This window comes from Oncorhynchus kisutch, linkage group LG13, assembly GCF_002021735.2.
Source record: "Oncorhynchus kisutch isolate 150728-3 linkage group LG13, Okis_V2, whole genome shotgun sequence".
Classification (NCBI taxonomy): Eukaryota; Metazoa; Chordata; class Actinopteri; order Salmoniformes; family Salmonidae; genus Oncorhynchus; species Oncorhynchus kisutch.
In genome coordinates, this window is record NC_034186.2 from 63,997,415 (window position 1) to 64,024,251 (window position 26,837).

At 41.4% G+C, this 26,837-nt stretch overlaps 1 protein-coding gene across 1 annotated transcript in view; it reads left to right on the top strand.

The window, feature by feature from the left end:
• The window catches only part of LOC109901905 (protein O-linked-mannose beta-1,4-N-acetylglucosaminyltransferase 2), a 30,897-nt gene extending 8,379 nt beyond the window's left edge, over positions 1-22,518 (top strand). The window contains exon 2 of the mRNA XM_020497916.2: positions 17,617-22,518. Within this exon, the coding sequence (XP_020353505.2) occupies positions 17,691-19,466 (1,776 nt within the window). The 5' untranslated portion in view covers positions 17,617-17,690 and the 3' untranslated portion in view covers positions 19,467-22,518. The remainder of the gene's footprint in view (positions 1-17,616) is intronic.
• The last annotated feature ends 4,319 nt before the right edge of the window (positions 22,519-26,837 follow it).

The window sequence follows — 26,837 nt, forward strand, 5'->3', positions numbered from 1 at the left end:
TACCAAATTAAAGCTACGTGTGTTGTGAATCCAGCCAACATGTCAGATTTCAAAAAGGCTTTTCGGCGAAAGCAAACGATGCTATTCTTTGAGGATAGCACCTCCGTAAACAAAAGAGAGAACATATTTCAACCCTGCAGGCCCGACACAAAAAGCAGAAATAACAATATAAATCATGCCTTACCTTTGACGAGCTTCTTCTGTTGGCACTCCAATATGTCCCATAAACATCACAAATGGTCCTTTTTGTTCGATTAATTCCTTCCATATATATCCAAAATGTCCATTAATTCGCCGCGCTTGATCCAGAAAAACACCGGTTCCAACTTGCGCAACGTGACTACAAAATATCTCAAAACATTTAAAACTACTTTTCTAATACAACTTTAGGTATTTGTTAAAGTAAATAATCGATAAAATTGAAGACGGGATGATCTGTGTTCAATACAGGAAGAAAACAAACTGACGCTAGCTTTCTGGTCATGCGCCTCTATCAAACAGTGCACATAAAGTGACCCTCGTTCAAGATGGCCGTACTTCATCATTACACAATGGAATAACCTCAACCAATTTTTAAAGACTGGTGACATCCAGTGGAAGCGGTAGGAACTGCAAGCAAGTCCCTTAGAAATCTGGATTCCCAATGAAAACCCATTGAAAAGAGAGTGACCCCCCCCCCCAACAAAAAAAAAATCGGAATGGTTTGTTCTCGGGGTTTCGCCTGCTACATAAGTTCAGTTATACTCAGACATGATTCGAACAGTTTATTTTTTTATCCAAATCTACTAATAATATGCATATCGTATCGTCTGGGGATGAGTTGCAGGCAGTTGAATTTGGGCATGCTTTTCATCCAAAATTCCAAATGCAGCCCCCTATCCTAGAGAAGTTAAGTTTGCTGATGACACAACAGTGGTAGGCCTGATCACCGACAACGATGAGACAGCCTATAGGGACGAGGTCAGAGAACTGACTGTGTGGTGCAAGGACAACAACCTCTTCCTCAACGTGATCAAGACAAAGGAGATGATTGTGGACTACAGGAAATGGAGGACCACGCATGCCCCTATTCTCATCGATGGGGCTGTAGTGAAGCAACAAACTAACATGGTCCAAGCACACCAAGACCGTCGTGAAGAGGGCACGACAAAACCTATTCCCCCTCATGAAACTGAAAAGATTTGGCATGGGTCCTCAGATCCTCAAAAGGTTTTACAGCTGCACCATCGAGAGCAACTGGTTGCATCACTGCTTGGTATGGCAACTGCTCGGCCTCTGACCGCAAAGCACTACAGAGGGTAGTGCATATGGCCCAGTACATCACCAGTGCCCTGCTTATTGACAAATTGACTCTGTCCCGGTACCCCCGTGTATAGCCCTGCTATTGTTATTTACTGCTACTCTTACATTTTTTGTTATTATTATATTTTTTACATTTTTTTTGGGGGGGGGGGGTTTATTAAAACTGCTTGTTGGTTAAGGGCTTGTAAGTAAGCATTTCACTAAGGTCAACACCTGTTGTATTCAGCGCATGTGACAAATAAAATTGGATTTTATTTATTTTGGAGTTTCCCCATTTTTCTCTGCAGATCCTCTCAATGTCTCTCAGGTTGGATGGGGAGTGTTGCAGCACAGCTATTTTCAGGTGTCATTCAGCTCGAGACCCTGGGTCTCGACCCCGTCCTGTGCTACTGGGTCCTGGACTTTCTGACGGCCCGCCCCCAGGTGGTGAGGGAAGGAAACGTCTCCACCCCGCTGGTCCTCAACACTGGGGCCCCACAAGGGTGCGTTCTCAGCCCTCTCCTGTACTCCCTGTTCACCCATGACTGCGTGGCCATGCACGCATCCAACTGAGACGACACTACAGTGGTAGGCTTGATTACCAACAATGACGAGATGGCCTACAGGGAGGAGGTGAGGGCCCTCGGAGTGTGGTGTCAGGAAAATATCCTCACATTCAACGTCAACAAAGGAGATGATCGTGGACTTCAGGAAACAGCAGAGGGAGCACCCCCCATGTTTACATCAATGGGACAGTAGTGGAGAAGGTGGAAAGTTAAGTTCCTCGGCCTACACATCACGGACAAACTGAAATGGTCCACCCACACAGACAGCGTGGTGAAGAATGCGCAACAGCACCTCTTGAATCTCAGGAGGCTGAAGAAATTTGGCTTGTCCCCAAAAACACTCACAAACTTTTACAGATGCACAATCGAGAGCATCCTGTTGGGCTGTATCATAGCCTGGTACGGCAACAGCTCCGCCCACAACCGTAAGGCTCTCCAGAGGGTAGTGAGTCTGCACAACGCATCACCGGGGGCAAACGACCTGCCCTCCAGTACACCTACACCACCGATGTCACAGAAAGGACAAAAAATTATCAAGGACAACAACCACGCCTGTTCACCCCACTATCATCCAGATGGCGAGGTCAGTACAGGTGCATCAAAGCTGGGACCGAGAGACTGAAAAACCGCTTCTATCGCAAGGGCATCATACTGTTACACAGCCATCACTAACATTGAGTGGCTGCTGCCAACATACTGACTCGCCTGACCCACTGGCTCCACATCATCTACAAGTCCATGCTAGGTAAAGCACCGCCTTATCTCAGTTCACTGGTCACGATGGCAACACCCACCCGTAGCACGCGCTCCAGCAGGTGTATCTCACTGATCATCCCTAAAGCCAACACCTAATTTGGCCGCCCTTCCTTTCAGTTCTCTGCTGCCTGTGACTGGAACAAATTGCAAAAATCGCTGAAGTTGGAGACTTTTATCTCCCTCACCAGCTTTAAGCATCTGCTATTTGAGCAGCTAACTGATTGCTGCAGCTGTACATAGTCCATCGGTAAATAGCCCACCCAATTTACCTACCTCATCCCCATACTGTTTTTATTTATTTACTTTTCTGCTCTTTTGCACACCAGTATCTCTACCTGCACATGACCATCTGATAATTTATCACTCCATTGTTAATCTGCAAATTGTAATTATTCGCCTACCTCCTCATGCCTTTTGCACACAATGTATATAGACTTTTTTTTCCTACTGTGTTATTGACTTGTTTATTGTTTACTCCATGTGTAACTCTGTTGTTGTCTGTTCACACTGCTATGCTTTATCTTGGCCAGGTCTCAGTTGTAAATTAGAACTTGTTCTCAACTAGCCTACCTGGTTAAATAAAGGTGAAATAAAAAAATATTTAAAAAAATAAAACAAATGTGAACAAACTTTGAGAGAAATGAGCTTTTTGTGCTTATGGAAGATTTTGGGGATTTTTTTATTTCAGCTCAGGAAACATGGGACCAACACTTTACATGTTGCATTTTATATTTTTGTTCAGTGTACATTTGACTGGTCATGCTTATCAGTCTGTTATTCTGCATAATTTAGTGTAATTAAATTGGCGTGTGTACAGTATATTCGTTATGTATCTTATCACACTCGTACAGCATACATATACAGAGCCTTTGAGCGGAAAATCTGTCAAACAGCGCGAGAGCTTCTGCTACAGCATCTCAAACAGCAAATGCTTAGGCAACGGAAGGCAGGCTTCATCAGTGTGTCACACACCACTTTGCAATGAGCTGAAGACCGTATGCATTTTGAAAACATATATACTTAATTGTTTGAAACCTGAAAGTTTTAATACATATTATGACGTGCAGGTCTTACCTTGCTTCAAAGTATCCTAGCCAGGTTTTGACAGGTTTTACTGCTAATTGCATTATGGAACAAACATTCACGCTATTAGGCTATTTCTTTCTCAACAAGCTGACCAATAGAATAGGTCAACTGTCCTACTATGGGGCATAGTAGATTGACATAGGCTAGTGATTTTGCTGTTTGTTACTTGTCTTGTTGGCTGAGGAAAAGTAAATGTAGTATTTTGGTATTTTATTAGGATCCCCATTAGCTGGTGCAAAAGCAGCAGCTACTCTTCCTGGGGTCCACACAAAACATGAAACAATACAGAATGACATAATACAGAACATCAATAAACAAGGACAGAACTACATCATTTTTTTTTAGAAGGCACACGTAGCCTACATATCAATGCATACACACAAACTATCTAGGTCAAATAGGGGAGAGGCATTGTGCCGCAAGGTGTTGCTTTATCTGCTTTTTGAAACCAGGTTTGCTGTTTATTTAAACAATTTGAAATGGAAGGAAGTTCCATGCAATACGGGCTCTATATAATACTGTACGCTTTCTTGAATTTGGGGACTGTGAAAAGACCCCTGGTGGCATGTGTGGTGGGCTAAGTGTGTGTGCCAGAGCTCTGTGTAAATTGCCTATGCAAACAATTTGCAATTGCATATGGGTCTGGTAAATGTCTCATATTTACCAGACCCATATTTACCCTCCCCCCCCATTTTGAAACCCCCTGATTTAGTCAGATAAACTAGATTAGATATAGCCTACCTGTCTGTTGTTCACAAAAACACTTCACATTAGAACATGTATTTAGCTACATTTCATGGACTTCAAGGCCGTCTCTTAGTAGTGTGTACTGGCAATATTATCTGGAGCACAAATGTTGGCTAATTGAAGTCATTGTGCCTGAATGGTTATGACAGTGACCCGTGGTGCAACAAATCTTATATATATAATCTTTTTCTAGTTCTGTGTTCCTAGTAACAGGATGACCAAGCTTTTTTTTAAACTTGTTCTGTAATTTCTGCATGCTGGTCACGGTTCTTAGAAAGTGCACAATTTGACAATAAATCTGAAGACTTTCCATTACGCTTTGTAATCATTAATAATCCACGTCTTGAATTGAGACTGTTCTGTTTTGTCCTGAGTACTAGCGTCTCCAAATACATCTTACCATTTTTTATACATCTGTATCATTTAGAATTGAATTAAGCTATTACACAACAATATATTTTAATATGGAAAGCATCATGGGGCGCCTTTGTACAGGGATGCAAACTAGTCATCTTTCGGCAAATTAGCCGTTTTGAATCCAAACTATGCCACCTACGTGATTCTTGTCAATCCGATGAGAAACGTTTTGGGGTAGGGGGGCTTTGGATGACTACTGGCTGTATGCGAACGAGTGATGCGCGTTTCGAGCAATACTGTCTGTATCCAAGGCTCAGCCAATCATTCACATAACAACAGAATGCAGTACACGACTGAAGAGAGAAGGGACAAACAATGTGCTAGTCACAGCATCAGTGCGCACTCTAGAAAGACAGCGGAGAGTGGAATGGCAGTTTGCCAGTTAATTTACAGCAATGTTAACTTTACTTAAAAATGCTATCTTGCTAGATGGATCGAATTCTCCGTTAGCTGGCCAGAGAAATATTGAGCAACATTAGCCAACAAATAATTTAGTTTATGGTGTGAAAATTAACTAGCTAATAAAGTCAGACCGCTAACGTTACAACATCAGATAAGCTAACATTAGTAACCTAACCAATTCGCTATGGAATTGTAGCGACCCTCACGGACACCTGTGTGTTATGTGTTAGGCTATTGGTTGGTTGTGTTGTATTTACCAGTACCCAGTGTTCGCGGGGTCCGACATGCCAATCGACCTGCTATCTGCCAACAACAGGAATGCCTCAAATGTTCTGATGCCGGGCATCCTGGTGGTTGGCGGGGTGGCGTGGAGGGAGGATTGAGCATTGGGTTTTAAGACCGGGTTTAGCCATGGTTCTGTTCTCTCTCTTACGTCTGACCAGAAGGTCACGGTTGTTTTATAGGGTATCCATCATTTATTTGGCGTGGGCTACGGCCAAACAGTAGCCTGTGTGAAGTTGGGTTAATAAACCGTAAATTCGGAAACTCAACCCTCTGTCTGGACCCTTGTTCCTTTATGATCTAGTCAGGTCATTACAGTATTAACTGGCGTACGACTCCTTGTGCAGAAAAGCTTGCGTGAATGCACTCAAATCCCCCCCCCCCCCCCTTCTATCTTGGGACTGCAAGGCCTGGCACACTTCAGAATCATTTTGGTCATTTGGACCAGTAGTGTGTGCCACAGGAAACAAAATTAGAGTATAAAGAAACATAAACATTTATTTTAGAAACATTTTGTAATGTTTAAGAAAATAATGATAATACACAACTATTATCACACAATAACACAACATCACAGAAAGTTACGTTTGTTAACAAGCATTAAATAAGAAATACAAATGTCGATTTGCATAAGATATAAAATGATAATAAATCGAATGTAAAAAGACAAATATTGGAATGTTGTAAACGCTTGACTAAACATTTAGTCCACTTTAACTCAAGCCTAACCTAGTCCTGACAGGCGGCGCAGACATAATCCTCCAATGATGTGATGGTTTGGACTGGTGGAACCATCAGTGGGCAGCGGTCACAACCAATCTGAAATTTTATGATGAACATTTTAAAATATTAAACATTCAATACATTTTCTTGAATTACAATTATTCAATTATCAGACAAAGTGGATGATGCTACCTCTAGAAATATTACTGCTTATACAAATTCATGCTCCTAAAAATGTGCCTTTTTTAGAAGTGAACAAGCAATTACCCAGTTAGTGTCTTTCTCATTATTGTCCACCTCCCCACATAAGTGGCACAATTGTCTCAGGTCATCTAGCAAAACATAATGTCAAGTAGTCTATACATCTTTACATGTATTTTTCTGAGAAAACAGGGAACAAGGGAATAGTGTAGGTTTCTTGTAACATACTTATTTAAATACATGTGTTTTAGTGGCTGTCTAGTCAGAAGTTGGATCACAGATAACCTTGAAAGATCCATATAAATGTTTTATTTTTATCTACAATTATATTACATTTGAAATGTAACATACCGGTGTTTTGGAGAAGAGTGACTGCTATTTATTCTCTTATGATGTTAACATCTTTGTCCATATTTGAAAAGACAATCGACTCCTCCTTCAGAACACATTCATCAAACTGGGGAAAAAATTTGATGGGCATTTCAGTTTTCCTCAACAAAATTATGTTACACTTAGAATTCTAATTCGCAAGTATACAACGACACAGCTATAATATAATTTGACAGTTCTGTTTTGCCTTTTAGTCAGTATACTTTCAGCAGGTTAATTGTACATTACTTATACTCTCATACTTACTTTCAAGGCAAAGACCCCACAAGATTTGTATAACATCTTGTTGGCATGGGTGAGGAAGGGTACCACATGCCCATCTGGAGATATTACACCCCTTCTCTCTCAGGAATGATCTGAACATATATGTTAAATAAAAGTACAGCATTTTGGAACACTTTATTGATCACAATATAGATATTAATAACAGAGGGGAATCTGAGAATGCAGGGATTCCAGCAGGGTGTGAGTTATAGTAGTCAAATCTGGAGCTGACAAGGGCTGGAATGTAAATGACGTGATAATCATTATCTAACATCTGAGAACGGGCAGGCATTCCCTCGGATGAAGAACATCTCCGTCTTGCTGATTATGTGCTGTCATCCAGGTGGAAATGTCACCTGTATATCTGATGTAGGAAAAGAGAAGTTGAGAGTCCTGTGCATATGTGTCCTGTGCATATGTATATGTACTGTGCATGTGTGTATATCTTGGTGTGTATATCTTGGTGTGTATATCTTGGTGTGTATATCTTGGTGTGTATATCTTGGTGTGTATATCTTGGTGTGTATATCTTGGTGTGTATATCTTGGTGTGTATATCTTGGTGTGTATATCTTGGTGTGTATATCTTGGTGTGTAATTTTATTTATATTATTATCATTATTGTGTTTGAGGGGCGGGCGGAGGTTGATGGGGATGGTGGAGGTGCTGGGGGTGTCCTATTGAGGGCGAAGGGACTATTGGGGAGAGGATTCTTCATGAAGGCACATTGTCATGGTTTTGTTTATTATATTATTATACATTTATACTTTTTTTTAAATGGTATTATTATAACAGTTGACTGTGATTATGGATATGCACTCATGTTGACTTATATTTGAACTTTTTTGCGCAGAGTACAAATTGTATTATTATTATTACAACTGTACCTACATTCTTAAAAACTAAAACAGAAAAAGTTTAAAACAATGTAGGAAAAGCCATAAGAGGGAAAAGCACGATGGGATGGGGGATTGAGGGATGGGTAGAGAGAACAGTAGATGGCTCTGAAAACTATTATTGCTGAAATAACCACTTCCTTTTGTGACTAGAGTCTAATCATTCCTGTGGCACACATCAGAGGGCATGTTAGGTCACCAAAAAGGATTCTGAAGTGTCCTAGGCCTTGCAGTCCCAATGAATAATTAATGTATGTGTGTTCTATTAAACATAGAGGAGGGAGTTAAATGTAGGCAAGAAATAAACATTTCAGAACAACTACTAGTCAAATAAGACATGGGAGAGATGACACATTTTGGCAGTGATTTATTTATAGACTAACACACTTGAAACAAATAGCCAAACTGAAAACTGCAGACATTACTAGTACCTCCCCCGCGATCAAACCAACATAAAAAATGAAATGAAACACAGCCAAACGTGATCAGAAATCTCAACTAGCAAACAAGTCACAGCAATGAAGAATTGAGTGTTTGCGTGTTCATGTGAAGGGGGGGGGGATTCTGGCAGGGGGGGGAGCTTTTCAGCACACCGTTCCTCAAGTTATAATGCGTTAGTTGCTTACTGGACCCTGGCAAAGCTAACGAACTAACTACTATCTGTGAACTGTTTTCCCTCTACAATATGTGGTTCATTTTCAGGATGAGAGAATTAGGTGAAAATGAGGCGTTGCTTGTTAAACAAGTGGATTCAGGGATCAAGTGTAGCTGGAGCTGGGCCTGGCTTAAGCTGGATGCCACTATAGAGGTGAAAGGAACACCACACACTTTCCCTCTTTCTGACTTTGTCAATACAGTGGATAAAAAGGGTGACTCTGCCTGAAAGAGCTCAATTATGCCAACAAAGGGTATTATGCTCTGCTGGCATATTGTAGAACAGATGTCCACAGGCAGAAAGTGTAAAATGTAATAATGTGCAGTGTAGCCCAAAGATATTGCTTTTGTTGTGATGAACTTGACAGTAACGTGTGTGTGTGTGTGTGTGTGTGTGTGAGTGAGTGAGGGGGATTGTTACTTGTTTTACTCAGTGAACATTATCTTTGCACACATGTAGCCTTGTGCACTTGATCGATCTCTACTATAGTGGGCAATTATTTTGAGCAAAAATAGAATGCCTGTTTGTTTCATTCTAGTTCTACTTTAAGATGTTTTCCCAAGTGCAATATTTAGATGTGTGTGGTCACAAGCCTTCTATTATAAAGGCTGTCATGGCTAACTGCAATATTAGTGTATTGTTTTTTTTCTCGAGACTTGAGTGTCATTGCAGTAAAGTCTAGGCAGCAAATAACATTGGATTGCTTTCTTTACATTTTTTTGCTGTGAGTTAGGTTCACATTAACCACTTTTTATTTTACACACACAGAATGAGCATGTAGGTCATATTCTTTTGTTGTTTAATTAGTTAAAATCTGCATTTCCCCCTAGCAGTGCAAAAAAAAAGAAGCCTTTTATGGCCCTCACCCGATTGCATCCCTGCTCTGTAGAGAGAACACTGGAGAGCTGAGCAGTGGAGTTTGATTCACATTTCAGTGTTAGCTGAAGATGGTGCCATGGAATTGCCTGCTAATTTATCACAGAGGCAGACTGACCTTTGGAATGCCCTTCAGTACTTGGCACAGTGGAATTACAATAGGCCCTGCACGCATCCCTGTGGGCCGCCTGTGTGCATCGAGGAGAATTAACACTCACCACTGGCACCATTGCCCTTGTCCTCATGGATTGGAGGGAAATGCTGCCTTAGGTCTTCATGCTGTGACATTTAAGCAGCAGAAAAATGCATTGAGCACTATTAACCTATTAGTAAAATGAAGTGGTATTGTCTGAATGGCATACCAACTTGTAGGAATTCGTTAAATGGGTAGGCTAAAAGGGAAAGCCGAGGGATTTGGGAAAGCTGAGGGGTTTGTGCTATCTGCCTATACATGTACATTTAAAATCTTAGAAGTCATTTCTGGACCTAAATCCCATGTAGGGGGCTTGGTCAAACTTCAGAAGAACCATGTAGGTAAATTAATTTGTTTAGGGACAGCCAGAGGTCACTTACCAAATGGCACCCCATTCCCTTTGTAGTGCACTACTTCTGATCAGGTCACATCAAAAGTAGTGCACTGTAAAGGGGATAGAGTGCCATTTGGGACAACCTTGTCCTCCTGATGACACCCAGGTCATGAAGCCTATAGGTCCAACTGTCAAGGTCACCAGCGGTGTCTAATTATGGGCTTTAGCCCCCTGTCAGTACAATATGGATCAGTGGGCAAAGGTGAGTTAACCAAACCTGTCTCCTCTGCCAGTGCCCTTGGCGAATAGCGATCCAAGTCAAACATTTGGGGAGAGAAGAAAAATGGAGGCCTGGGAATGGATGACAAATGAACGATGGGATTCACTCAGTTTAACTTCAAATGTAGTGCAGTTCACATATGAGTATTATGAGTGCCAATACGTCTGCATTGCTATCATATTATATCTATAGATGGAGATAAGGGCTTCCCCAATACTTTTCACACCTGAATTAGTATCATGCTCTTTTGGTAAACTAAATCTCAAGTCGTAATGAAAACAAGTGGAAAAAGCTCTTGTGTAACTGATCTTTTTCCTGTAACTTAGCTAAAACTGCAGGGTATTACCACAAAGACTGAGCTTACTACTACCACTGACATTTTGTAGCCTAGGTATTTGGATGTCAAAATAGCCTGAGGACTTTTTAGCCTGTCTCTATTGCAGCATATGAGAGCAGATATGGAAAGAGAGAATGAGAGCAGCAAGAGCGAGAGTGAAAGAGAGAGCAGGGAGGGAGAGATGGAGCCATTATGTCTTTGTTCAATCCGGCTTCTTCCTCCAGGGCCCTTGGCTTGGCTGGCTGTTGGAGGAGAGAGAGTCCGGGGCTTTAGGAGAGTGTAAGGCTGGCTGTGTCCAATGGGCCCTGGTCAAAAGTATTGCACTAAATAGAAAATAGGGTGCCATTTGGGATTTAGACAGTCAGGCCAGAGATACTGGAGTTCATTATGAGCTCAGTCTGGAGAGGAGAGAGACAGGAAGACCGTGGGGGGGTGGCTACTCTCTGGGGATGCTAGTGGCAAAGGAGGATTATCAAGGAGTTTTTAGGATGGAGCGATTTGACCCGAGGAAAAAATTAAGAAATCAGAGGTGCATGTGTGTCTGTGCAAATATGTTTTGGAAGTGGCAATGACCATTCATTATGTTTGATATCTGCTGTATGAATCTTGTGCTCCATAATGTCTGCTGCTCAAAGCATTAGAGGCATTGAGGTAGGGCTAAAGTTATTTTACTTAACCTGGGATTGAAGGACAGATGGGCTTGGCTGCAAGGTAGGCTTGGGTGGTATCCAGATTGTCCTACCTTCATACCAACCGTGTGCCATCCTGGGATATTCAGTAATACCTGCACCGGACACAAGGGGTGCTATTTTCAAACCCCACTTAGCCTCTAATCCCAAGGTTAGCAATGCTAACAAGTACATGGAAAATACCATAGAGATTGCTAGTCAAATGCAAACTAGCGCATGAAATTATTTTATATAGTCTCTGATAAACTGTTTGCAGGACAGATATCACAGCTCATAAAGTTTATAAAAGTAACAAAAAATGCTACTCACAGTTTTCTGCATGCACAAAATGAATATTAGACCGCATAGTAGGTTTATTTATCAAAATAGTTTAACCTGCTTTTTTGTAATAATCACTGATCTGGCTTTCAAAGCTAAATATTAAAATGCCATTTTTGTTACAAATTTAACCAGAATAATGTACAATGCACATCCACTAATAATAACCCATTTCTGGTAGCAGGCATTATAGAAAATTTATACTGGTTTCATAAAAAATCTCTCAAGCACAAGCCTATGTGCTAGTGAGTAGCCAGTGAATCTTTATATTTAAAGTCAGCCAACTTGGATCTACAGTGCATTCAGAAAGTATTCAGACCCCTTGATCTTTTCCACATTTTGTTACGTTACCGCCTCATTCCAAAATGTATTTATAAAATAAATAATTCCTCATTAACCTACACACAATAATACCCCATAATGACATGGGAAAAAATGTTTGTTTTTTTAGAAATAATATAAACTGAAATATGACATTTCCATACACTACCGTTCAAAGTTTGGGGTCACTTAGAAATGTCCTTGTTTTTGAAAGAAAAGCTAAACATTTTATCCATTAAAATAACTTAAAATTGATCAGAAATACAGTGTAGACATTGTTAATGTTGTAAATGACTATTGTAGCTGGAAACGGCAGATTTTTTTTTTTTTGTAATGGAATATCTACAGTTGACGTCGGAAGTTTACATACACTTAGGTTGGAGTCATTAAAACTCCTTTTTCAACCACTCCACAAATTTCTTGTTAACAAACTATAGTTTTGGCAAGTCGGTTAGGACATCTTTGTGCATGACAAGTCATTTTTCCAACAATTGTTTACAGACAGATTATTTCACTTAAAATTCGATGTAAGAAGGAGAGGTCGACCAATTAATCGGAATGGCCAATTAATTAGGGCCGATTTCAGGTTTTCATAACAATGTGTAATCTGCATTTTTGGACACCGATTGTGGACTATTTTTTTAACCTTAACCTATATAGGCAAGTCAGTTAAGAACACATTCTTATTTTCAATGACAGCCTAGGAACGGTGGGTTAACTGCCTTGTTCAGGGGCAGAACGACAGATTTTTACCTTGTCGGCTCGGGGAATCGATCTTGCAACCTTCCGGTTACTAGTCCAATGCTCTAACCACCTGCCTTACATTGCACTACCTGTTACGCGAGTGCAGCAAGAAGCCAAGGTAAGTTGCTAGCTAGCATTAAACTTATCTAATAAAAATAATCAACCTTAACAGAATCACAAATTTAACTACACATGGTTGATATTACTAGTTTATCTAGCTTGTCCTGCATTGCATATAATCAATGCGGTGCCTGTTAATTTATCATCGAATCACAGCCTACTTCTCCAAACAACAGGTGATGCTTTAACCAGCGCATTCGCGAAAAAGCACTGTCGTTGCACCAATGTGTACCTAACCATAAACATCAATGCCTTTCTTTAAAATAAATACCAAAGTATATATTTTTAAACCTGCATATTTAGTTAATATTGCCTGCTAATATGACTTTCTTTTAACTAGGGAAATTGTGTCACTTCTCTAGCGTTCCGTGCAAGCAGTCAGGGTATATGCAGCAATTTGTGCTGCCAGGCTCGTTGTGAAGTCCATTTATTCATAACAAGGAGCGTAATTAATTTGCCAGAATTGTACATAATTATGACATAACATTGAAGGTTGTACAATGTAACAGCAATATTTAGACTTAGGGATGCCACCGGTTAGATAAAATACGCAATGGTTCTGTATTTCACTGAAAGAATAAACGTTTTGTTTTTCGAAGTTATAGTTTCCGGATTTGACCATATTAATGACCAAAGGCTCATATTTCTGTGTTTATTATATTATAATTAAGTCTATGATTTGATAGAGCCGTCTGACTGAGTGGTGGTAGGCAGCAGCAGGCTCGTAAGCATTCATTCAAACAGCACTTTAGTGCGTTTGCCAGCAGCTCTTCATTGTGCTTCAAGCATTGAGCTGTTTATGACTTCAAGCCTATCAAATCCCGAGATTAGGATGGCGTAACCGATGTGAAATGGCTAGCTAGTTAGCGGGGTGCGCGCTAATAGCGCTTTGATCCGTGACGGCACTCGCTCTGAGACCTTGAAGTAGTTGTTCCCCTTGCTCAGCAAGGGCCGCAGCATTTGTGGAGCAATGGATAACGATGCTTGGAGGGTGGCTGTTTTCGTTGTTCCTGGTTCGAGCTCAGCTGGGGGCGAGGAGAGGGACGGAAGATATACTGTTATACTGGCAATACTAAAGTGCCTATAAGCACATCCAATAGTCAAAGGTATATGAAATACAAACGGTATAGCGATAAATAGTCCTATAATTTCTATAATAACTACAACCTAAAACTTCTTACTTGGGAATATTGAAGACTCGTGTTAAATGGAACCACCAGCTTTCATATGTTCTCATGTTCTGAGCAAGGAACTTAAACGTTAGCTTCTTTTTTTTTACATGGCACATATTGCACATTTACTTTCTTCTCCAACACTTTGTTTTTGCATTATTTAAACCAAATTGAACACGTTTATTTATTGGAGGCTAAATTTATTTTATTGATGTATTATATTAAGTTAAAATAAGTGTTCATTCAGTATTGTTGTAATTGTCATTATTACAAATAAATAAATAAATACCATTTTTAAAATCGGCCGATTTAATCGGTATTGGCTTTTTTGGTCCTCCAATAATTGGTATCGGCGTTGAAAAATCATTATCAGTCGACCTCTAGTCAGAAGTTTACATGCACTAAGTTGACTGTGCCTTGAAACAGCTTGGAAAATTCCAGAAAATTATGTCATGGCTTTAGAAGCTTCTGATAGGCTAGTTGACATCATTTGAGTCAATTGGAGGTGTACCTATGGATGTATTTCAAGGCCTACCTTCAAACTCAGTGCTTCTTTGCTTGACATCATGGGAAAATCAAAAGAAATCAGAAAAAATATTGTTGATGAACGTACTTTGTTGTGAAAAGTGCAAATCAATCTCAGAACGACAGCAAAGGACCTTGTGAAGATGCTGGAGGAAACAGGTGCAAAAGTATCTATATCCACAGTAAAACGAGTCCTATGTCGACCGAATCTGAAAGGCCGCTCAGCAAGGAAGAAGCCATTGCTCCAAATCCAGCATCAAAAATCCAGACTACGGTTTGCAACTGCACATTGGGACAAAGATCGTACTTTTTGGAGAAATGTCTGATGAAACAAAAATAGAACTGTTTGGCCATAATGACCATCGTTATGTTTGGAGGAAAACACCATCCCAACCGTGAAGCATGGGGGTGGCATCATCATGTTGTGGGGGTGCTTTACTGCAGGAGGGACTGGTGCACTTCACAAAATAGTTTTCCTCCCTCATGATGCTATCTATGTGGATATATTGAAGCAACTTCTCGAGACATCGGTCAGGAAGTTTAAAGCTTGGTCACAAATGGGTCTTCCAAATGGACAATGACCCCAAGCATACTTCCAAATTTGTGGCAAAATAGCTCAAGGACAACAGTCAAGGTATTGGAGTGGCCATCACAAAGCCCTGACTTCAATCCTATAGAAAATTTGTGGGCAGAACTGAAAAAGTGTGTGCAAGCAAGGAGGCCTACATCCTGATTCAGTTACACCATTCTGTCAGGAGGAATGGGCCAAAATTCACCCAACTTATTGTGGGAAGCTTGTGGAAGGCTACCCGAAACGTTTGACCCAAGTTAAACAATTTAAAGACAATGCTACCAAATACTAATTGAGTGTATGTAAACTTCTGACCCACTGGGAATGTGATGAAAGAAATAAAAGATTAAATAAATCATTCTCTCTCTTTTTTTCTGACATTTCACATTCTTAAAATAAAGTGGTCATCCTAACTGACATAAGACAGGGAATTTTTACTAGGATTAAATTGTGAAAAACTGAGGTTAAATGTATTTGGCTAAGGTGTATTTAAATTTCGGACTTCAACTGTACGTAGGCGTACAGAGGTCCATTATCAGCAACCATCACTCCAATGGCACATTGTGTTAGCTAATCCAAGTGTATAATTTTAAAAAGCTAATTGAGCATTAGAAAACCCTTTTGCAATTGATAGCACAGCTAAAAACTTTTGTCCTGATTAAAGCAGCAATAAAACTGTCCTCCTTTAGACTAGTTGAGTACCTGGAGCATCAGCATTTGTGGGTTCGATTACAGGCTCAAAATGGCCAGAAACAAAGCATTTTCTTCTGAAACTCGTCAGTCTATTCTTGTTCTGAGAAATGAAGGCTATTCCATGCAAGAAATTGCCAAGAAACTGAAGATCTCGTACAACGGCGTGTACTACTCCCTCCACAGAACAGCGCAAACTGGCCCTAACCAGAATAGAAAGAGTGGGAGGCCCCGGTGCACAACTGAGCAAGAAGACAAGTACACTAGAGTGTCTTGTTTGAGATACAGACGCCTCACAAGTCCTCAACTGGCAGCTTCATTAAGTAGTACCCGCAAAACATCAGTCTCAACGTCAACAGTGAAGAGACGACTCCGGGATCTAGGCAGAGTCCCGTGGCTATTACCAAATACTCTGGAATACGGCATATACAGTATATCGACCAAGTCTACTGCAGACCGTCTGGCTCCAGGGAGAGGAATGAAGTGTATTTAGTGTCTGCAGCCCAAAGTTGAAGGTTAGGGACATAGTGTAGTCATTGGCATCTACGGACTAACTCTCTTGACTCTTCTTTTTGAGTATTGCTAAGTTATGGTGATATAAAGCAGTGAACACCTTCAACTTTTTTATACTGGAATAATTATATTATTTTAATCTCAACCGCTATTATGGAAAGTGATATTTATAGTATCTCAGCCAGAGGCTAGCTTATAGAAACATTTGTTCTTGTAGCAGTTAACCTTTAGATTACTATTTACCCCCATAGTCTGGATGCAATTGCTTGGGATCCCAAATGGCAATGTATTCCCAAGATAGTGCACTACTTTTTACTGCAGCCCTATAGATCCTGGACTGATCAAAAGTAGTGCACTATATAGGGAATAGCATTTAGGATGCAGATAGTCTGTCTCACCACATGACTCACTTGTTCTCTCAATATGCAGATTAGTGTAGTTTTAAGAGTAACTTTTCTTTTCCCCTTTTTCTCTCCTCACAATGTCATTCATCAAGACATAACCAGGAGGGTAGTGTGATTTGAGGTTCCTGGAAAGCCTGTGCTTATCCACCAAGGTAAACAAAGGATACGTCTCAAATGGCACACTTTTCCCTAGCCTATACAGTGCACTACTTTTGATCAGAGCCATATGAGTCCTGGTCAAAAGTAGTGCACTTAAAATGAATACTTTGAGGTTTTGGCAATGAGGCCCTTTGTCTACTTCCCCAGAGTCAGATGAACTTGTGGATACCATTTGCATATCTCTGTGTCCAGTATGAAGGAAGTTAATAGGTACTATTGCGAGCCTATGTTAACTAGTGTTGTTCGTTCCCATAGACTTCCAGTCATTGCCTTAACGCTAGATAGCCATTGAGCTAACGCTAGTGAGAAACTTCCTTCAAACTGCACGCAGAGACACAAAAATGGTATCCACGAGTTCATCTGACTCTGGCGAAGTAGGTAAAGGGCTTCATTGGCAAAATCCCGGAGTATCCATTTATTTGGGACACAGACAAAGGCTTCTCCAAGGGAAAGGGGCTCTGAGCCATGCTTTGATCCCTAAAATTGAAATTGTTCTACCGGTATGTAGACCTTCATCAATAGCACTGTAAATAATAGGCTTGCGCTTTGTTTGATATTATTTATATGATTACTTTGAGTTTGAATGTAATTTGAATTTGGAAAGTCTGAAATATATTATGTTCAGTTGGAAACATGATATCAGTAATATGCTAAAAATAATCTCTCTCCCTCCCTCCCCCCATCCCCTCTCTCTCTCCTCTCCAGGTGTATCGGCGCCTGGCTAGCGGGAGTCAAAGCATGCGTGTGAGGTCAGAGATCAAATTGGACGTGGAGCTGTGATGCGTGCGGCGAGCTGCAGGATGAACGTGGCGGCGATACTGAACGGCCTGCTGGTGTCGGTGGTGGCAGCACTGCTCTGGAAGTACGTGAGGCTAAGCGAGCACGCTGCAGTACTGGAGGAGGAGCTGCAGCTGACCCGCCAGTCCCAGGAGTTGTCCCAGGCCCGGATAGACTACCACGCTGCTCTGCTGGCACTCCAGGAGTATGGCACCCGTATGGTCTGCACCGGCAAGATGCACACTGATCGCATCTGCCGCTTCGACTACCTGTGCTACTGCACCGAGGCCGAAGAGTTTGTCTTCTTCCACAGCAACTCCTCCTTCATGCTGCCCAACCTGGGGCCCCGGCGATTCCAGCCAGCCCTGCTGGACCTGTCCTCTGTAGAGGATCACAACACCCAGTACTTCAACTTCCTGGAGCTGCCCGCAGCTGCCCTCAAGTTCATGCCCAAGCCTGTGTTCATCCCTGATGTCACCCTCATCCTCAACCGGTTCAATCCGGATAATCTGATGCACGTGTTCCACGATGACCTGCTTCCCATCTTCTACACCATGCAGCAGTACTCGGACCTGGACGATGAGGCCCGCCTGGTCTTCATGGAGGGCTGGGGTGAGGGCGCACACTTTGACCTCTACCGCCTGCTGAGCAGCAAGCAGCCACTTCTCAAAGAACAGCTGAGGAACTTTGGCAAACTTATGTGCTTCACAAAGTCCTACGTGGGCTTGTCCAAGATGACCACATGGTACCAGTACGGCTTTGTCCAGCCACAGGGCCCCAAAGCCAACATCCTGGTCTCTGGGAACGAGATCCGGCAGTTTGCCTCATCGCTGATGGAGAAGCTCAATATCACCACGCGAGGAGGAGAGGAGAGCGCAGCGGAGGAAAAGGACGAGTACATCGTAGTGTTCAGTCGCTCCATCAACAGACTCATCCTGAATGAAGCGGAGCTGATCCTGGCGTTAGCGCAGGAGTTCCAGATGAGAACGGTGACGGTGTCTATGGAGGAGCAGACCTTCCCCAGTATCATCAAGGTCATCAGCGGGGCCTCCATATTGGTCAGCATGCACGGGGCCCAGCTGGTCTCCTCTCTCTTCCTCTCCCGGGGGGCCGTCGTAGTGGAGCTCTTCCCCTATGCGGTCAACCCAGAGCAGTACACCCCTTACAAAACCCTGGCCTCTCTACCAGGCATGGACCTGCAGTATGTGGCCTGGAGGAACATGGTGGAGGAGAACTCTGTGGCCTACCCAGAGAGGCCCTGGGAGCAGGGAGGTATAGCCCACCTGGATAAGGAAGACCAGGAGCACATCCTGGCCAGTAAGGAAGTGCCCAGACACCTGTGTTGCCGCAACCCAGAGTGGCTCTATCGCATCTACCAGGACACCATAGTGGACATCCCTTCTTTACTAGAGGCTCTCAGAGCGACAGTGAAAACCAGGCCCAACCTGAAGAAGGCCAAGCCTGCCAGCACGGTCCACCCAGGCCAGGTCAGAGAGCCCCAGTGCCAGACGTCGGTCCAGGCCACCAACGAGGCCATGCTGACTGTGTCGTGGCAAATCCCCTGGAACCTCAAGTACCTGAAAGTCAGGGAGGTGAAGTACGAAGTGTGGATCCAGGAGCAAGGAGAGAACACGTACATGCCTTATATTCTCCCCCACCAGAACTATACCTTCTCTGAAAACATCAAACCCTTTACGACATACCTGGTGTGGGTGCGCTGCATCTTTAACAAAAACCTCCTGGGGCCCTTTGCAGATGTACTCACGTGCAGGACATAATTTGAGTTGATATTTACAGTTTCAAGAATGTGACTGCTTGTTCCAGATGATCAGATGTTGGGGCTTTGGATTATTGAAGGTGATGCTAGAAAGGTTCTGTATAATTTCAGCCAGTAGTTTTGAAAGTAGCGCTCACGAGACAAAATGGGTCCCGGAAAATGGTGCACAATTGTACACGACGTCATTCATTTTGTATGACATGTTACGTCCTGCACGATAAATGTATGTTTCCTGCAATTCGTATGATATGTTATGAATTTGCAAGTGCTTTAAGATCCCGTTCAATCTCTTTTTAAAAGGAACTTCTGTGATTGAGTATTGTCTCCGATTTGAGGATAGTTGATATGATGTAATCTGTATCTAGGATGAGAGACTGTGCTGTTTGATGAGACAACCATGTCCTCACACAGAGAGTGAAATGCAGTAGAAATTCAATGGCATTTAGCATGGGACGAGGGAATACATGAGTCACGATTTAAGGATGCATCGTCTGTACCTGCAGAAAGTGCTATACAACATGTATTTTTGAGATATAGGAATTTCTTTAATATACTTATTTATGAACAAAAATGTATAGTGTAAATTCATGTATGTTTTTTTATTAGTCTTAAACACTGAACCTATCTATCTATACCTGTACTTATTTGAGTGTGTAATGTCGGTTTTCAGCAAAGCCCAGGTGGGACTTTAGGATGACTTGGTCTTGGTTTCATACTTGATTGGTTTGTGATTTGTTATACAGTTATCTGATAAATCACACCTTTGTGGCTTAGCCTACCCTCCTGCACAAAGTTGTAGCTTTGTCACGTTGCCTTTCTAATTGGCAATTTACATAATTGCAGAATGTTGCCAAAACCTTAAAGGGATACTGTGAGATTCTGGCAATTGTCTACTTACCCAGAGTCAAATGAACTCGTGGGTACCATATTTATGCCTCTGCGTGCAGTATGAAGGAAGTTAGAAGTAATTTCGCGAGCCAATCCTATCTAGCATTAGCACAATGACTGGAAGTCTATGTGCATTTGCTAGCTGGGTATCTGCTTCAGGCCTGGGAAATTCCAGTCCTCGGGGACCTGATTGGTGTCACACTTTTCCCAGATCCCTAGCAAACACACCTGATTTAAACTAATTGCGTTTTTAACTGAAGCTCATGATTAGTTAACTATTGGTGTCAGGTGTGTTCGCTGGGGCAAAAGTGTGACACCAATCAGGACCCCGAGGACTGGAGTTGCCCAGACCTGCTTGCTGCAGATACCCATACACTTCCAGTCATTGTGCTAACACTAGTCGCGCTTGCAACTTCCTTCAAACCACACGCAGAGACATAAAAAGGGTATCTATGAGATCATCTGACCCTGAGGAAGTAGATAAAAATCCCAAAGTATTCCTTTAAGAGAAACCAAAGTGAATTTGAAAATATGGTCACCAGTCTACAGTACCATTTTAAGTATGTGTTATTAGATGTGATTTGGATTATCTTGTGCTTCATTGAGGCTTTAATATTTACCATTTACCGTTTTGAACTATTGTGGCCCATGGATAATAAATTCTTCCCCTTCTAGATTATTTGAGATATTAATTCAAGGCAGATAAAACTTTCAAAGAGTGTGTCCAGGAAAATATGTTGCCAGTTTTCTAAAGATGCTAATTAAAACATGCATTATTCATTCAAATGTAGCAGTCTTTTAAGAACAGGGTTCCTCTAAATGAAAATTAAGATAATCTATTATCATGTATTTATGTGAAAGGTTCTGTTGCTGTGCGGTCACTAGATATGCGAGGGGTAGTTCTATTTCTTTCAGAAAAACTGGAGTTTCTTCAATCAGTTTCTTTGTCATTGCCCTGTGTGTCAAATGATAAATACAAAAAGGTTCATATCAATTCAGTGTCCCCATTACAGCAATTCTGAGTTCAATTGTCCTATTTGTTTGTTATTCAGTCCACGCAGTTGCAGAAAATGATCAGAATTCCTTACTTACTATTAATGGGTACCATTTCTGATTGTGATCATTTACATTTTGCGCAGGTTATATGCATGCATAAACTTGACTATAATTAGCCTGTTATGCTTTTAATTTGAAAGGGTGGTAATGACTGCTCTGCCCCAAATCAAGCTGGAGGAGTAACCCATTCTATGGCTCATCAGTGCTGCTAACCATGCGTGATGCAGGGTTTGTATCCCAAATGGCACCCTCTTCCCTTTATAGTGTACTACTTTTGACCAAGACCTATAAAGGTGGCCAGAGCCTAAAAATAGGGCTGATTTTGGGACTCAGCCCAAGTCTATATGATAGTGTGCAATGCTGCCTGTTACTTTTCATTGCCTTGTGGTGTGCAAAACTAAAGTAATGACTAGCTTCCCAGTATGTACCAAGCCCCCAGAGTAAGAGTGCTGATGTAGGATCAGGTCTTGCTGCAGCCCTCGTGTCCTACTAAGCGTATATACATTGCCTTGCGGTGTGCAAAACTAAAGTAATGGCTAGCTTCCCAGTATGTACCAAGCCCCCAGAGTAAGAGTGCTGATGTAGGATCAGGTCTTGCTGCAGTCCTCCTGTCCTACTAAGCGTATATACATTGCCTTGTGGTGTGCAAAACTAAAGTAATGACTAGCTTCCCAGTATGTACCAAGCCCCCAGAGTAAGAGTGCTGATGTAGGATCAGGTCTTGCTGCAGCCCTCCTGTCCTACTAAGCGTATATACATTGCCTTGTGGTGTGCAAAACTAAAGTAATGACTAGCTTCCCAGTATGTACCAAGCCCCCAGAGTAAGAGTGCTGATCTAGGATCAGGTCTTGCTGCAGCCCTCCTGTCCTACTAAGCGTATATACATTGCCTTCAGAACGTATTTACACCCTTTAACTTTTTCCACATTTTGTTGTTACAAAGTGGGATTAAAATGGTTGAAACAATGTACAATTAAATTCATCTACAAATAATCTGTAATGTCATGTGGAAGAAAAATACTAACATTTGTAAAAAATAACACTAATACAGTATATCTTTATTACATAAGTATTCAACCCACTTAGTCAACACATGTTAGAATCACCTTTGCCAGCGATTACAGCTGTGAGTCTTTCTGGGTAAGTCTCTAACAGCTTTTCACACCTGGATTGTGCAACATTTGCCCTTTATTCTTTTCAAAATTCTTCAAGCTCTGTCAAATTGGTTGTTGATCATTGCTAGCAAACTTTTTTCAGTTCATGCCATAGATTTTCAAGCAGATTTAAGTGAAAACTGTAACTCGGCTACTCAGGAACATTCACTGTCTACTTGGTTAACAACTCCAGTGTACAGTCGTGGCCAAAAGTTTTGAGAATGACACAAAAATTAATTTCCACAAAGTTTGCTGCTTCAGTGTCTTTAGATAATTTTTTCAGATGTTACTATGGAATAATGAAGTATAATTACAACCATTTCATAAGTGTCGAAGGCTTTTATTGATAATTACTTGAAGTTGATGCAAAGAGTCAATATTTGCAGTGTTGACCCTTCTTTTTCAAGACCTGCAATCCGCCCTGGCATGCTGTCAATTAACTTCTGGGCCACATCCTGATGGCAGCCCATTCTTGCATAATCAATGCTTGGAGTTTGTCAGAATTGGTGGGGTTTTGTTTGTCTACCCGCCTCTTGAGGATTGACCACAAGTTCTCAATGGGATTAAGGTCTGGGGAGTTTCCTGGCCATGGACCCAAAATATTGATGTTTTGTTCCCTGAGGCACTTGGTTATCACTTTTGCCTAATGGCAAGGTGCTCCAACATGCTGGAAAAGGCATTGTTCGTTACCAAACTGTTCCTGGATGGTTGGGAGAAGTTGCTCTTGGAGGATGTGTTGGTACCATTCTTTATTTATAAAATTGTGAGTGAGCCCACTCCCTTGGCTGAGAAGCAACCCCACACATGTATGGTCTTAGGATGCTTTACTGTTGACACAGGATTGATGGTAGCGCTCACCTTGTCTTCTCCGGACAAGCTTTTTTCCGGATGCCCCAAACAATTGGAAAGGAGAAAATGACTTTACCCCAGTCCTCCGCAGTCCAATCCCTGTAACTTTTGCAGAATATCAGTCTGTCCCTGATGTTTTTCCTGGAGAGATGTGGCTTCTTTGCTGCCCTTCTTGACACCAGTCCATCCTCCAAAAGTCTTTACCTCACTGTGCGTGCAGATGCACTCACACCTGCCTGCTGCCATTCCTGAGCAAGCTCTGTACTGGTGGTACCCCGATCCCACAGCTGAGACGGTCCTGGTGCTTGCTGGACTTTCTTGGGCACCCTGAAGACTTCTTCACAACAATTGAACCGCTCTCCCTGAAGTTCTTGATGATCCGACAAATGGTTGATTTAGGTGCAATCTTACTGGCAGCGGTATCCTTGCCTGTGAAGCCCTTTTTGTGCAAAGCAATGATGATGGCATGTGTTTCCTTGCAGGTAACCATGGTTGACAGAGGAAGAACAATGATTCCAAGCACCACCCTCCTTTTGAAGCTTCCAGTCTGTTATTCGAACTCAATCAGCATGACAGAGTGATCTCCAGCCTTGTCCTCGTCAACACTCACACCTGTGTTAATGAGAGAATCACTGACATGATGTCAGCTAGTCCTTTTGTGGCAGGGTTTGTTTTTGGGGGATTCAGTTCATTTGCATGGCAAAGAGGGACTTTGCAATTAATTGAAATTCATCTGATCACTCTTCCTAACATTCTGGAGTATATGCAAATTGCCATCATACAAACTGAGGCAGCAGACTTTGTGAAAATTTATATTTGTGTTATTCTCAAAACTTTCGGCCACGACTGTAGATTTGGACTTTTGTTTTAGGTTATTGTCCAGCTGAAATGTGAATTAATCTTCCAGTGTCTGGTGGAAAGTAGACTGAACCAGGTTTTCCTCTAGAATTTTGCCTGTGCCTAGCTCCATTCCATTTATATTTTACCCTGAAAAACTCCCCAGTCTTTAGCGATTACAAGCATAACATGATGCAGCCACCGCTATGCTTGAAAATATGGAGAGTGCTACTCAGTAATGTGTTGTATTGGGTTTGCCCCAAATGTAACACCTTGTATTTAGGACAAAAAGTGAATTGCTTTGCCACATTGTTTCAGTATTCCTTTAGTGCCTTGTTGCAAACAATGCATGTTTTGGAATATTTTAATTATGTACAGGCTTCCTTCTTTTCACTCTGTCAATTAGGTTAGTATTGTGGAGTAACTACAATGTTGTTGATCCATCCTCAGTTTTCACCTCCCACAGCTTCTCAAAGGGATATTCAATGTCTGTTTATTTTATTTATATATACTTTTAACGTATTTAGGCTTGCCATAAAAAAAGGGATTGAATACTTATTGACTCAATACATTTCAGCTTTTCACTTTTAATTATACAGAATAAAAATATAAACACAACATGCGACAATGAACAGTTTTACTGACACACAGTTTATAAGGAAATCAGCCAATTTAAATGAATTAGGCCCTAATCTATGGATTTCACATGACTGGGCAGGGGCGCAGCCATGGGTGGGCCTGGGAGGGCATAGACCCACCCACTTGGGAGCCAGGCTCAGCCAATCAGAATTTAAAAAACTTATACAGAAGGGCTTTATCACAGACAGAAATACTCCTCAGTTTCATTAGCTGTTCGGGTGGCTGGTCTCAGACAATCCCGTAGGTGAAGAAGCCGGATGTGGAGGTCCTGGGCTAGCATGGTTACATGTGATCTGTGGTTGTGAGGCCGGTTGGCCATACTGCCAAATTGAATAATGAAATGATGTTAGAGGCGGCATATGGTAGAGAAATTAACATTAAATTCTCTGGCAACAGTTCTGGTGGACATTCCTGTAGTCAGAATGATAATTGCACGCTCCCTCAACCTCTGTGGCATTGTGTTGTGTGACAACTGCACATTTTAGTGGCCTTTTATTGTCCCCAGCACAAGGTACACCTGTGCAATGATCATGCTGTTTAATCAGCTTCTTGATATGCTACACCTGTCAGGTGGATGGATTATCTTGGTAAAGGTTAAATGCTCACTAACAGGGACTTAAAATAAATTTGTGCTCAAAATTGGAAAGAACATTTCTGGGATCTTTTATTTAAGCTCATGAAACATGGGACCAACACATTACATGTTGCGTTTATATTTTTGTTCAGTATAATTTTGAAATGTTTTGAAAATCATTATTCCACTTTGACATTATGCTGTTTTGTGTGTACGCCAGTGGAAAAATCTCAATTGAATCCATTTTAAATTCAGGCTGTAAGACAACAACATGTGGAAAAAGTCAAGGGGTGTGCATACTTTCTGAAGGCACTGTATTGTGATCGAAAAGGTTAAACTGTCCTAAATCAGCACTCCTACTCTGAGACACTTGACATGCGGACCCAGATCTTTCTGTCCCGGGGTTGAGTTTTCAGGTCACAGGTTTGAAACTAGTTTGACGGTTTTTGAGGCAACTGAGAGTGGTGACATGAATCTGTGAATCAATAGCATTGGATTGGGTTTCTCTCTTCCCCTAGAACAGCACGAGTGACACATAGATTGCCAGTGCCAATTCATGGACTTTGCAATGCCTGTATTGGTGTAACAATTTAATGGACATTAGTGGTGTCATAATAATCACGGGATTTAAATGTAGTGCTTACTGGCTAGTATGTGAATATCCTACCCATTGTGCTGTACCCATTGAGGTATCTTACCAATTAACTAAATTCCTCATTAATTGGAATTGATCCCTTTTTGATTGAGATATGTTTCGGTTTGAAAGTCTAAACTTGAACTGTTTAAAAAAAAAAAATGTTCTCAAATGCAGTTCTGTCAGTGTTGGGATTCAAGAGATCATTTTGAACTATTGTTCAATGTGATGTAGTATTTTGTGTGTTTGTAATGCTTGTTAGTTTGTGTATACCACCTCCAGTAAATAAATTATATTTGCTAAGACTGAAGTGTGTCAGAAACTAGTGTACATGTATTATGTTTACTATAATGATCAAAAAATAAGCGCATTGGGTAATTGTGAGTAATTGAATAAAACTAGATTTTATATACAGTACCAGTCAAAAGTTTGGGCACCTACTCATTCAAGGGTTTTTCTTTATTTTTTACTATTTTCTACATTGTAGAATAATAGTGAAGACATCAAAATTATGAAATAACACATACGGAATCATGTAGTAACCAAAAATGTGTTAAACAAATAAAAATAGATTTGAGATTCTTCAAAGTAGCCACCCTTTGCCTGGATGACAGCTTTGCACACTCTTGGCATTCTCTCAACCAGCTTCATGAGGTAGTCACCTGGAATGCAATTCAATTAACAGGTGTGCCTTGGAAAGAAATTCCACAAATTAACTTTTAACTTTTGAATGCCTTTGAGC